Source organism: Aquila chrysaetos, chromosome 5 (assembly GCF_900496995.4).
Source record: "Aquila chrysaetos chrysaetos chromosome 5, bAquChr1.4, whole genome shotgun sequence".
Taxonomy (NCBI): domain Eukaryota; kingdom Metazoa; phylum Chordata; class Aves; order Accipitriformes; family Accipitridae; genus Aquila; species Aquila chrysaetos.
The window spans coordinates 62486432-62498451 of NC_044008.1; the positions used below are offsets into that span (position 1 = coordinate 62486432).

Sequence of the window (12020 nt, forward strand, 5' to 3'; positions counted from 1 at the left end):
ACGCCCTGTGCTGGGCAACGCAGCCAGAGCATCCCCTCCCTTTGCATCCGAGGACCCTGTTCACCAGGGAGGGCTCCGGACCACAGGGACCCGGAGCGGTACTTGGGGGCAAGAGCCCAAAACCCGGCGTCTCAGAGGGGAGAAGCCTGGGGCTGGCAGAGAGCTCGTCAGGGCAGGGGTCCCCCGGGACAGGCAGAGGGCTCGGCCCCGGCCCCGCTCCCGGCCCCGCTCCGGGATGGGGCTGCTGGTCCCGGTCGGGGGCCCCGAACACCGTAGCCAGGCCCAGCTTTCAGCGGAGCCGGCTCCGGCCCTCAGGCCGCCACCGCCGCCGCCTCCAGCCCCTCGGGCCCCGCCGCGCGCCGGGGAGGGCGGGTCCCGCCCGCCGCCGTCCCCGCCGCCGTCCCCGCCGCGGCGCGGCAGCGCCCCCTGCCGCCGCGCCGGGGCGCAGGCACGGCTGCCGCTGGCTGGCTCCCGCGCCCTGGCGGCGGCCCCGCCCCGAGCGCTGCCCTCCGGGAGGCCCCGCCGCCGCCTTGCGGCCGAGGGGCTTCGGGGGTCGGCGGAGGGGCAGAGCGGGCCGGGCGATCCCGCGCCGCGGCCTGCGGGGATTAGCAGATGCAGCCCCCTCCCCACATGGAGCACAGCCCCTCCGCACACACTGCATGGAGCAGATTCGCCCCCCCCCGCATGGAGCAGATGCCCTCCTTTTCCCTCCCTTCCACAAACACAACACATCCCACAGGGCGCGCACACGGACGAAGGCAGTGTAGGGTGCCGATCCCCACCCATTCCTTCCACTCGTGGCAGAGCCCCCTCCACACGCGCTGTCTGGAGGAGACACTCTCCCTGTCCCCACAGCGTTATGCCATGGACTGCAAAGGCAGAAGAACAGAGCAGTTCAAGTCACAGGTGTTGTTACAGCCTTACATAGAGATCTTTTCTGTATTTTTTTCCTATTTAGCTGTTAGCTTCTCTCAAGCATGAAAGTTGAAACCATGGAGGACCACTGAGGAGTGTGCTCCCATTATTCTGGCAACACTTTTTCCTGCATAGGACATATCCTGGACTTGGGGAACCGCTGCTGTACCTGCTACATCCATTCACAAAGGCTTACTGTCAGTCTCATAATGAATTGATAGTCCTTACAGTCACCAGAGCATCGCCCAGGTTTATTTTTATTTCTCACAGCTTCTACTTAGAGTTGGCTAAATATGACCAGGTCAAAGATTAGTTACATGCACACCTTGTTACATGAAGCAAGTAATGAATATGCCTGTCGGATGCAGAGAAGTCTATATTGTAAGGGAGCCTGCCACAGGTCTGGTCAGGGACCTCATTCCTCTGATTTCTAAATATAAAAAAAAGGAAGATAATGTAGAGGTTATCAGAGCAACTGAATTATTTGTGGGGTTGCTTCAGGTCTGTGGCTATTACAAATATTATGCCATACTACTGGCAAAGAACCCGTATCTCCCAATTCTGCTGAAAGACCTGGATTCTTAGACTAGATCATGTCTGGTCTGTCTCTTGGGAGGCATCAAAAGGACTTTCAAAACCCACTGGTTTTGAATAAGTGCCAATTTCTGGCCGTGTTTTATGAGGACACTCCAGTGCAAGAGTGGGAGGAATACAGCTGTGGCTGCCAGGTCTTTGGGCAGAGATCTTTGTGGCACTTCCTGCATAGGAATGGTCCTTCTCTGCAGCCCTCTAACTCACCTGTCCTCCAGTATCACGACTTTTGGCTCGTAACTTGTTAACCTGACATTCAGCAATATCAGCTCGTTCTTCAGCCTCTTCCAGCTCGTGCTGGGTCTTGCGGCATCGTGAGAGATTAGTGTTTGCCTGTTCTTCCTGAAAGTCATGCAAGTGCCATCAGTGGCATGGACACAAACTGACATTGCCTTCTTACCATTAACCGAACAACCTATGGCTGCGCCACAGTAACATCACCTACTAGTTAGCCTCACAGCTACATCCCTGCATTGCCAACACTCTATCTAGTACTGTCAATAACATGAGCACTCAGCTGGTGACAGAACAATAAGTCCTGTTCAGTTCCAGCAGGGAAAATTGGCTCGTGTGGCTCCAGAAGTGCAACAACTCCTGGATAATTACAGCTGTGCCTGCTCTGTTGTGAGCTGTAAGTCTTTATGAGGTAAGGAATATTCAAAGGCAGTGGCCATAGCTGCCCTATCAAACGGAGTATTTGCTTATTTTAATGAACTTGGGAGCCCAGACCTTTTGGAATTCTCCACCCAGGGCCCACAAAAATTTAAAGAGTTGTGCACTCACAGCTTCCTCAGCCTGTTTCTTATATGCTTTCACTTTTAACTGCAGCTTGTCCACCAGGTCCTGGAGCCGGAGAATATTTTTCTTATCCTCTTCAGACTGTGGGAAGTGAAAATCAAGTCAGCCTTGGAAGATGGACTGAGGTGATGCATGTAAGAGGGCAGAAGATTTGAAATACCTGGTAAGTGAGCTCCTTCAGCCTTCGTTCATACTTGCGAGCACCTTTCAGTGACTCTATTCCTCGTTTCTGCTCAGCATCAAGCTCATTTTCTAACTCATTAATCTGAAACACAATATCATGGTGAAGACAGCAAGCTGCCAAAAATGGCTGCTGATCCTGCTCTAGGATCCTGGGAACCAGGGTTCTGCGGACTAAAGCTGCAGAGAAAGTGGCAGTGCAGGGCATCTTCCTGCAGCTGCTTCTTGGGGCTAGACTAGCTAAAAACTACTCACTGTGCTATATTAGTAGTGACATAGTGTGTGAATCCATAGTTATTTATGGACAGAACTTAGCTGTGCATACCTGGGGCATTTATAATCAAAATCAGGCTTAAAGCTGTCAGAGAAGAGGAAATTGAAACAGGGAAGGGAGGGTTCTGTCAATGTTCACCAGGTAAATGGGGAAAATCTCTTTCATTTGTATCTTCAAATCCAGCTCATCCTCATGAATAGTCCCAGTGTATATAAGTCAAACCTGGACACCAATGTGTTTATTTCTGTGTCGATATTTCCTTTCAAAGCCAAGAACACCTAATTCCCAGTCAGTTGTGCTGTATTTTGGAACAGTTGAAGAGCACAATAAGTGGGTCAGGCAAATGGTCCATCTAGCTCAATGCTCTGCCTCTGGGAGTGGCAGCGGCATATACCATTTAGGGACAGCATGGAAACCTGGCCGCTATATAATCCCCTCACACTTGTCCAGCTTCCACAGTCATTAGATTAGAGGTGTAAGGTGGCATATCTATGCCTGTTCCTTTAAGTATGTCTACAAACCTGATGATTTCTAATCCCTTTTTGAACTTTCTACCAGCTGCCTCTACAGCCTCCCACAGCAGCAAGTTCCAGAATTTCACTGCCCACTCCATAAAGTACTTCCTTTTAATTCTTTTAAACTGAACTCCAGGTGAAGATGTCCTGATCTGTATCGTGTGTCCTTACTTCTCATATTATGCATTTTGATGAATAACCATTCAGAATACATCTTGGACACTGCTGTCATGATTCTATAAACTCTGATTACATCCCCCTCAGCCATCTCCTCTCCAAACAGAAGAGTCCTAGCCTTGTTTGTCTCACCTCATAAGGTTCCATCCACTCAGTTGCCATTCCCTGGATGCTTCTCTAACTGTCAGGTCCTTCTTGAGTTGCAGAGACCAGAACTGCACGTGGTACATTTAATATAGTGGCAAGTGATGCTATCTGTCTTGTTCTCAGTGCCTTTCCTAATGAAGCCCAAAATTTTTTCTCCCTTCTGTTTTTGTTTCTACTGCACATTGAACAGTTTCTGAGGCCTGTCATGGATGAGACTGAGATCTCCTGGCTGAGCTGTAATTGCCAGTTCCAAGTTCATCCCCAAGTAAGCATGTTTTAAATTATTTTTCCCTAGATAAGTTAGCATGTATGTCTACCCTGAGGTTCATCTGCCACCATTTTTGCCCACTCAGTTTTTATGAGGTCATTCTCAAATTCCTCACCCACAGTGCAATGTTTGACTACTCAGTGTAACTCTCATCACACCTGCTGGAGATACCTGGGGTTGTCCCTGTTGTAACCTTCCCAAGAGGTTCCAGCAACCAAGGGCCCACTCAGGAACATGACCTTAGCCTACTCTAGTCTTCACCATACCCTCGCCTCTAATTTCTGGAGTTGCTTCTTTCCACCCTTCAGTGCCAGCTGCTCGGCTTCATCCAGACGGTGCTGCAGGTCCTTCACCGTCTGTTCCAGATTCCTCTTCATCCTCTCCAGGTGGGCGCTGGTGTCCTGCTCCTTCTTCAGCTCTTCTGCCATCATGGCTGCCTGGTTGTAGTGCATAGTTATGTTATGAACATGCCTCCCCATCCCTGGCAGTTCTGTGTTCTCCCTAGGAGCAATGCCCAGCTTCACGTTGGTGTATGGCTCTCCACATGCTCACTCAGTGCCCATGGCTGTGCTAAGGGTTTGTCATATAAAGAGGATCACTGTTTCTCAGTATCTGTATTTCTAAAACTACTCTGCCTTGGGGAACGGGCAGGGTTGATGACAAGAAAAAAATAATTAAATCATGCAAATGACTCAGTACCAAAGTTTCATTTTTTAGGAGTCAGTGGAAATTAAGGGCATCTTGAAGTATTACCAGCTAGCACTCTGCATCTCTGGGTTCCCAAATGATTTTTAATATCTGTCCATTTGTTGCCTAAATTTGCTGAGGAGTCAGACACCTAGGCAGTTTTTGCTGATGAAATGACCCTGAGTATCTCAAACTAGAATGAAAAGCTTGTGCGTGCTGAGATCTTCAGGACCGAGGATGGATAGCTGTCACCAACGTGACAGGGCAGAGAGGGCGGAGGGGAACCTGCATCACTGCTGCTGGTGGGCAACCAGAACCAGACACAGCAGTTCAGGCCCAGGTGCACCATGACTTGATGCAATAGTGTAACCACTTTCTGTTTCATTTTCATATACCTCTCCTAGATAGTCCTAAGATTTGTTTCTTCTGATGCTGTGGAACTGTAGCCTTGTTTAAATGAAACATTTCTATTCTCTCTTTTTATTTCTTACATGTGTAGCATTTGTAAAGAAGCACGTACGATTTTAGTCTTAATTTCTGTTCTTCTGTGCTGTGTCTAAACAGGACTTGGTTCAGACTACTCTTTTCCTATTACAATGTTGCCAACATTTGTTTTATCTTGTCTATTATGTTTATTCTGGAAGCCAAAGTGAATGTGGGTATCAGGAAGGAGAGACAGAATGCCTCTTCAATACAGACTGCTAGCAGAACATGAGTAGAGGACCTAGACTGAAGGGGTCTCCCATGGCAAGCAATAGGGCAGAGGCTGTGTGAGGCCCATGTGGAAGGGATTGTGTGTCACTGATATTTTCTGTTGAAGAACTGGTTCTCCTCCACCCGATTGCTGCCTTTCTAAAGTGTAAAAGTGACTGCAGTAGTATAAAATGGAAAAGAGGCAAGTAAGAAGACTCACATCTGTGATAGCTTTCTTTGCTTTCTCCTCTGCATTTCTGGCTTCCTGAATGCTGTCTTCGACCTCATTCTGTAAGTGAGTAATGTCCACTTCCAGTCTCTTCTTCGTGTTGAGGAGGCTTGTGTTCTGTTGGGGCAGTCCGAAGACAGGTCATTCCCACCCCATTTCATGCCACTCCCACATGCCTATTGTAAAAGAGATATCAAATACCTGAGAATGAAGAAGCTGCACTCGCTCACTGGCATCCATCAGCTCCTGCTCAGAAACTTTCCGGGCTCGCTCTGTCTGCTCCATAGCAGCTCGTATCTCCTCCATTTCTGTTGTCATCAGATTGTTCCTACGCTCTACCATAGCAAGCTGCTCCTTCAGGTCATCACTCTCTCTCAAAGCATCATCCAGATGGAGCTGGGAATCCTTTGAAGGTGAAAGCACCATGAGACTCGGAGGCAAGCAGAGTGAGTGGCAAAGACCTGTAGGACGGTAGCACTTGTGGTTCCTACCTTGAGTTGCCCTTGCACGGCTTTGAGGTGCTTCTGTGTCTCTGCTACCTGACAGTTGGCATGGCTCAACTGTATTTCCATGTCATTCAGATCTCCCTCCATCTTCTTTTTCAGCCTCAAAGCATCATTTCTGCTTCTGATCTCAGCATCCAGCGTGGTCTGCATAGACTCTAATATCCTCTGGTGATTCCTCTTAAGCTGGTGAATTTCCTCATCTTTCTCTGCACTCCTTCTATCAACATCTGACTTCACCTGGTTCAGCTCCAGCTGAACACGTAAGATTTTTCCCTCTTCATGCTCTAAAGAGCCCTGGCAGGGTTGAAATAATATCATTTGTCTCTGTAGTGACCATTACTGGGAAATGCCCCTGCAGAATTTTGACATTTTGCAGCCAGTAATGCAGATATATTTGCCTTAATGCGGACCTTTAGAAAAGGCCTAGCACTGAAAAAGCTGACTGCTATTCCCATACATAAGGCATTATACCTCAGCTGGGTATTAATCAGTAATTTAGGAATAAGACTCCTTAGGAAAATGCCTCCAATACCACAAGGTCTGGGCACTGAGGGCTATGTTGACACTGCAGAGATAACAAATGATAAACAAATGATAAACAAATGACACTGCAGAGGTAACAAAAAAAATGTGAAAACATAAGATAGGACAGCCAATCCTCATGCTCAGAAGCTTGCCTTCTCTTGCATCTCCATGCTGAATTCTGCTTAGGGGCTCTGCACTTAGTCCCACCCCAGTGACTGTGTGGGCATGTTCCCCTCCCATACAGACTTTTTCCTCTGATACTCGTATCATCTAGCTTCAGATGTCTAGGAGTTAAAAGTCTGAGTCTTTACAACCAGTGGACAGAAATAAGCACATCCAGAGAATGGAACAGTTGATGTAGCCCTAGCATCCCTTTTAAGAACAGACCCTCCAGAGATGGCTATTTCTCCTTTTTGATTCTAGAATGAGTCTATGGCGACTAATTCAGGATTTGACTGATGATATTTAGATGCATAAATTAGAGCAGATGAATTTGCATGGCCACTATAAGTCTTGCTTCTACTGACTGCCCATCTAGTGAGATCTAAAGATTAGAGATGTGTCAGTTGTTTTTTACTTCTTTTTCTGCCTGAGGGGAGTTATAGAGAAAACAAGGTGAGGCTTTTCTTGGTGGTGGACAGCAGAAAGACAAAAGGCAACATTCAAAAGTTGATACAAGGGAAATCCTGACTGCATATAAGGATAAAAATGTTTTCCCATGAGAATGATGCCACACGGGAAAAGGTTGTCTAGCAATACTATGAAATCTCCATCCTTGGAAATTATAAAGACCAATTAGACAAGGCTTTGAGCAACCTAATGTAACTTTAAAGTTAGCCCTGCTTTGAGCAGGAGGTTGGACTAAAGACCTCTAGAGATCCTTTCCAACCTAAGTTAATTCTGTGTCTCTGTGTTTAAGCTATGCCCTAGGTAGACCATGAAATGCTCTCAAAGACATTTTGTGGAGAATCAGATATGGTCATACAGAAGTAATAAAAACTTTTCCAAGATACAGTCAGGGCAGACAGGGAACAAAAGGCAGAACCCAGACAAGCGGGAACTGAAGGAGCTGCAATCTGGCATGGATTGGGAAAAAAGTAAGATTTAAAGTTATGAAGAGCTGAGGGATAGCCGAAGACAGTAAGAAAGACTGAGAATATAATCTCCAAATTTTCTCCATTCATGATCTCTGTAAAAACAAGCCCCCTTATTGAGGATACTTGCCTCTGCTTCTTCTAATGCTGCTTGAAGGTCACACTTTTCTTGCTCAATTTGCTTCTTTGCTTTCTCCAGTCCATGTTTAGCTTTTCCAGATTCAGCAATCAGTTCAGTCAGATCAGAAATTTCCTCTGCAACACAGAAAACACACACTCAACTCAAATAATGTTGTCTATGGCACCTGCAATTGCTGTTTGGCAATGGGAATGACGGAAGAGATAATGGTCTAATGTGATGCAGCAGTGAGGAGAAATAATAGGTCTTGTCTCATGTGCAGTCTTTATTTCTGATTACCTGATATTTCCAGTTCAGTGTGCAGTGAAAATGAGAGGGACCAACTGGAGTTAGCTCAGAGAATAATGTCAACTTCCTCTGGATAGTGAAATTACATCTCCAGAGACAGTCCTGTTTGATTGCTCTCTTTATCCCCAGATACTCCCCAGGGATCATTCAGCTCACAAAAAGGAACTGAGTTGTGTTTCCTTTATACAGTTAGTTTGCTTATTAAATGCCAATCCCTTATGCCACAGCTGCATGGTTCTCTACAAGGACATAGACAACAGCCCTTCAGATTTTCTCTAATGGCAGTGACTGAAGTAATCTGAAAAAAATGAGTATCTGGTTTCATCATAATTTCTGTCCATTCAATTAATTTGGTCCCTGTCCATGAATGGAATTGTAATGGTGTGAAGGAGGCAGAATACCATGAGGAAATAGGATAATGTAATGAGCTGTAGACATATGCTTACAGGTGACTTTGAGATCAGCTGAACAGGAAAGAAAGTCACCTAACCTGAGCTTTGTGGGAAAATCATAAAGAACAAAACTCTGGGAAGAGACAGGGCTCTGGTAGCCCAGAAACATGGAAGAATTTTAGGACTCATGGTAGATCCCAGCTGATAGAGATCTGAACTCACGCTGGAGGTTCTTGTTCTCCCGTCTGATAGTCTCAGCCTGGTCAAGCATTTCTTCATAGGCATTCTTCATGCGGAAGATCTCAGTGCTAAGAGAGCGGGACTCCTTCTGGGCAGCTTCCAGCTCAGCCTGACTCTCCTGGTACTTCTGCTTCCATTCAGACAGGACCTGGAGTGACAGGAGCATAAGAATGACCCATTCTGCTGTCTTTGCACGTTTACAGGACAAGAACCCAAGAGGCATGGCCTGTCTTATAATCTTTTGCTTTGGACTGTTCTCTGCCTGTGACAATCGATTCACTGTGATACATACTCTGGCTGTTTTGGTGGAAGCTACTTAAATTATCCTCTTCAGCCAGCACTAGTGCATTCCCCAAGCTCTCAGGCAGGAGTTTGGCTTGACACCAGCCTGGACACAATGTGGTTAGTCTGAATGAGGCTGTGTGAGCCTTTTTATTATTGCAGGAGCCAGTGGTCTTGCACTCAGCCCACCAAGAAAGATGATGTTCTACTGATTGTCTCCTGAGTTTGACACCACAGTCCTGCAGGGCATCTTTTTTAGCACATTCACCAAATCCACTCACAAAAGGCTGGGCCAAGGCACAGGGCTGTGCAACATCACTTGGTCAAACAGTGTTGATTCTTTTAAATGTTATTAAAGGCAGTGAAGGCTGGAACTGTGTAAAGGAGTCTGAGGCTTTGCCTAACCTGAATACAAGGCTGGCAGACTAGCATCAGGTGAAAGTCAGGGCTTGTTAGCTTGAATGTGAATACTTGCTCAGTCTGCTTGATCAAAGACTAGATATGAATCCTCCCAATCTCCCTTGCGAAGACTTCATGCTTTTTAAAACTATCAGAAAGCTACTTTACTGTTTGCTGTGGTCATTTTGGGTTACTCACACTGATACATTATCATTACTATATGTCCCATTCTATGCTCCTTACCATAGCTTTGCTTTGGATAAAATGTAATTTATCTTACTGTGAGTGCAGAACTTTCATAATTTCAGAATTTGGCCTGGCCTATAAAATGTCTAATGATGTTCAGATCTGGCAGGCTCTGTGAATGAACCTTGTCAAAATTCTTCTGCTTTTTATCAAATGCTGCACAGGCTGCATTCGACCTCTCCATGTCACTCATGAGGTCATCTACTTCCCCCTGCAGCCTCTGCTTTGTCTTCTCCAGTGAAGCACACTTTGAGTTGACAGCCTCAATCTGCTCCTCTGACTCCTGCAGGCGCTGAGCAAGCTTCTTTCTGCAGGATGAGACAATCAGCACTGAGAGAAAGAAAATTCTGACATTCTCAGAAGATGGACAGGAAGGGAGTTTAGCATGGGAGAGATAGGCAGAGAGGGCAACATGGAAAGCTATGATGGTGTGAACAGAGGGCATTGATAGGAGCTTGGGATGACACAGCATGCTGGAGTCGTGCATAGGCTGGGAGAATACTTACTCAAGGGGTAGACTACACCAATGTGGAGAGGAACCAGAAACACATTTTCAATATTGGCAGTGTAAAGAATGTGATTTTTCAACTGTTATGATTAACTCTATAGTTGATGCACTGGAATTCTCCTTTCCTTAGACACTCCCAAGCCTCTACTCCTTCTCCACCTTTAAGCCTCTACTCACTCCCCTTTTCACTCCTAACACATTACAAAGCACACTGCTCTGCATATTCCCACTACAAGCATATTCTGGTTTCCTCCAGTTCCTTTTCACATTTATACTTAAATATCCTTCTACTTGCTCCAGACCATCCCTCCACGTACTTGGCCTCCTCCAGCTCCTCCGTGCGCTGAATAGCGTCTGTCTCGTATTTGGTTCTCCACTGGGCCACTTCACTGTTGGCCTTGGACAGGGCACGCTGCAGCTCACTCTTGGCTTCCTGCTCCTCCTCATATTGTTCCCGGAGCAGGTCACAGTCGTGGCGAGCAGACTGCAAGGCGTGGGCCAGGGCGTTCTTGGCCTTGGTAGTTAAAATTATACAAATTGTCAAAACATTAACAATTTGGGACTGGATTTTTTTTCTGTATTTTTATAAAAACTTTACATCTCACTGCCCATGTGCAACAGTTTCTAGAGTAACAGAAGGGGCAAAGTGAATAACATTAGGGGCTCTGTGTTTCAGACTTGATGTTGTTAAAGAAGATCAGGCGCTTGTCCATCTTGTCTGGGATGCTGCCTCTCAAACATATCTGCACCAAGTGATTCAGACAAAGACAAATCCAGCAACAGACAAGGTGGGAATTATCACTCAAGAAGTTTCCCCGTAAGCTTTTCACGTAGAGTTTGATGTTTATCTGAAGGTGGAAAAAACTTTAAACTGTTTTGTCATATCTAACCCTAGGTACGCCTGCATTCTTCTCTTTCCTTTTTTTGGCTGCTACTGTTTCTTTGCCTCAGGGGTTTCCTGTAACAGAAAGGTATGCACACAGAGCTATTTTCATTCACATCTCTCATGTTTTTGAACTTCAGAAAGCATGGTGAGAAGCACTTAAACTGTCTTCCTTATTTCATTTCTAATGTCTCTTCTCTGTGTTATACTCCAAGGCAAAGTTCCAAAGTTTCACTGCTCTGATGTCTCCACCTTTCTCTGAGGAGAAATCTCATTTATTGTTTTACCTCATGGATTTATTTTACAATTTGTTGGTCTGAATTAAAACAAGTCACCTTATTTTCTTCCTCTAGTTGCCTCTTCAGCTCTTCAGTCTGCTGAGTGAAAGCATGTTTGCCTCGAGTCAACTGAGAAATCAGGGACTCCTTCTCCTCCAGTTGCCGAGTAAGTTCACCTATCGAGAAAACATTTGTTTTTTTAGACAGAGATACAAAATGTAAAACATATGAATGAGAAGAGCTAGCCATATGGAAAGTGATTACAAGATATAATGTGGTAAAATGAAGGGAAAGTATCAATTTTATTCCCACCAGTAGGAAAAAGCTATCAAAGAGAAATGTTGTGCTGACATCAAAGGAAAGGGGATGAACTAACCACAAATTCACACATTCATTTTGATTGACAGTGCTTCTTTTGGTTTGGTTTTATGGTTCCTTGGGTGGAGTTTCTATGACTGCCACCAGGAGGAAATTCTACCATCAGAGTTTTGTTCAGATCACCCAGTGATGAATATATTACAAAATACACAGGCATTCAGACAGCATATTTAAGTACTTGGCACAGGACTATTACATTTCGTCTGGGGACACACCATTCTCAGTCTGTAGACGTGTTTTCTGCATGTTCAGATCATTAATTAGTCGCAAATGTTCATCATCTTTGGTTCTGACTTCACTGAACTGGTCTTCGAGAGCTCGGCACATCTTTTCCAGATTGCTCTGTTAAGAGATAGAAAGCATATCCTTCAGCTCATCTAATTGTTCA

At 45.7% G+C, this 12020-nt stretch overlaps 1 protein-coding gene across 1 annotated transcript in view; it reads right to left on the reverse strand.

The window, feature by feature from the left end:
• Positions 1–1531: 1531 nt before the first annotated feature.
• Positions 1532–12020, reverse strand: part of LOC115342340 (myosin-13) — a 33851-nt gene continuing 23362 nt past the window's right edge. Inside the window, 15 exon segments of the mRNA XM_030016477.2 lie at positions 1532–1579; positions 1581–1625; positions 1627–1848; positions 2290–2385; positions 2465–2569; positions 4132–4302; positions 5466–5591; positions 5676–5879; positions 5966–6274; positions 7730–7854; positions 8641–8806; positions 9710–9893; positions 10411–10607; positions 11312–11430; positions 11848–11974. Coding sequence (XP_029872337.2) covers positions 1547–1579; positions 1581–1625; positions 1627–1848; positions 2290–2385; positions 2465–2569; positions 4132–4302; positions 5466–5591; positions 5676–5879; positions 5966–6274; positions 7730–7854; positions 8641–8806; positions 9710–9893; positions 10411–10607; positions 11312–11430; positions 11848–11974 — 2229 coding nt within the window. The 3' untranslated portion in view covers positions 1532–1546.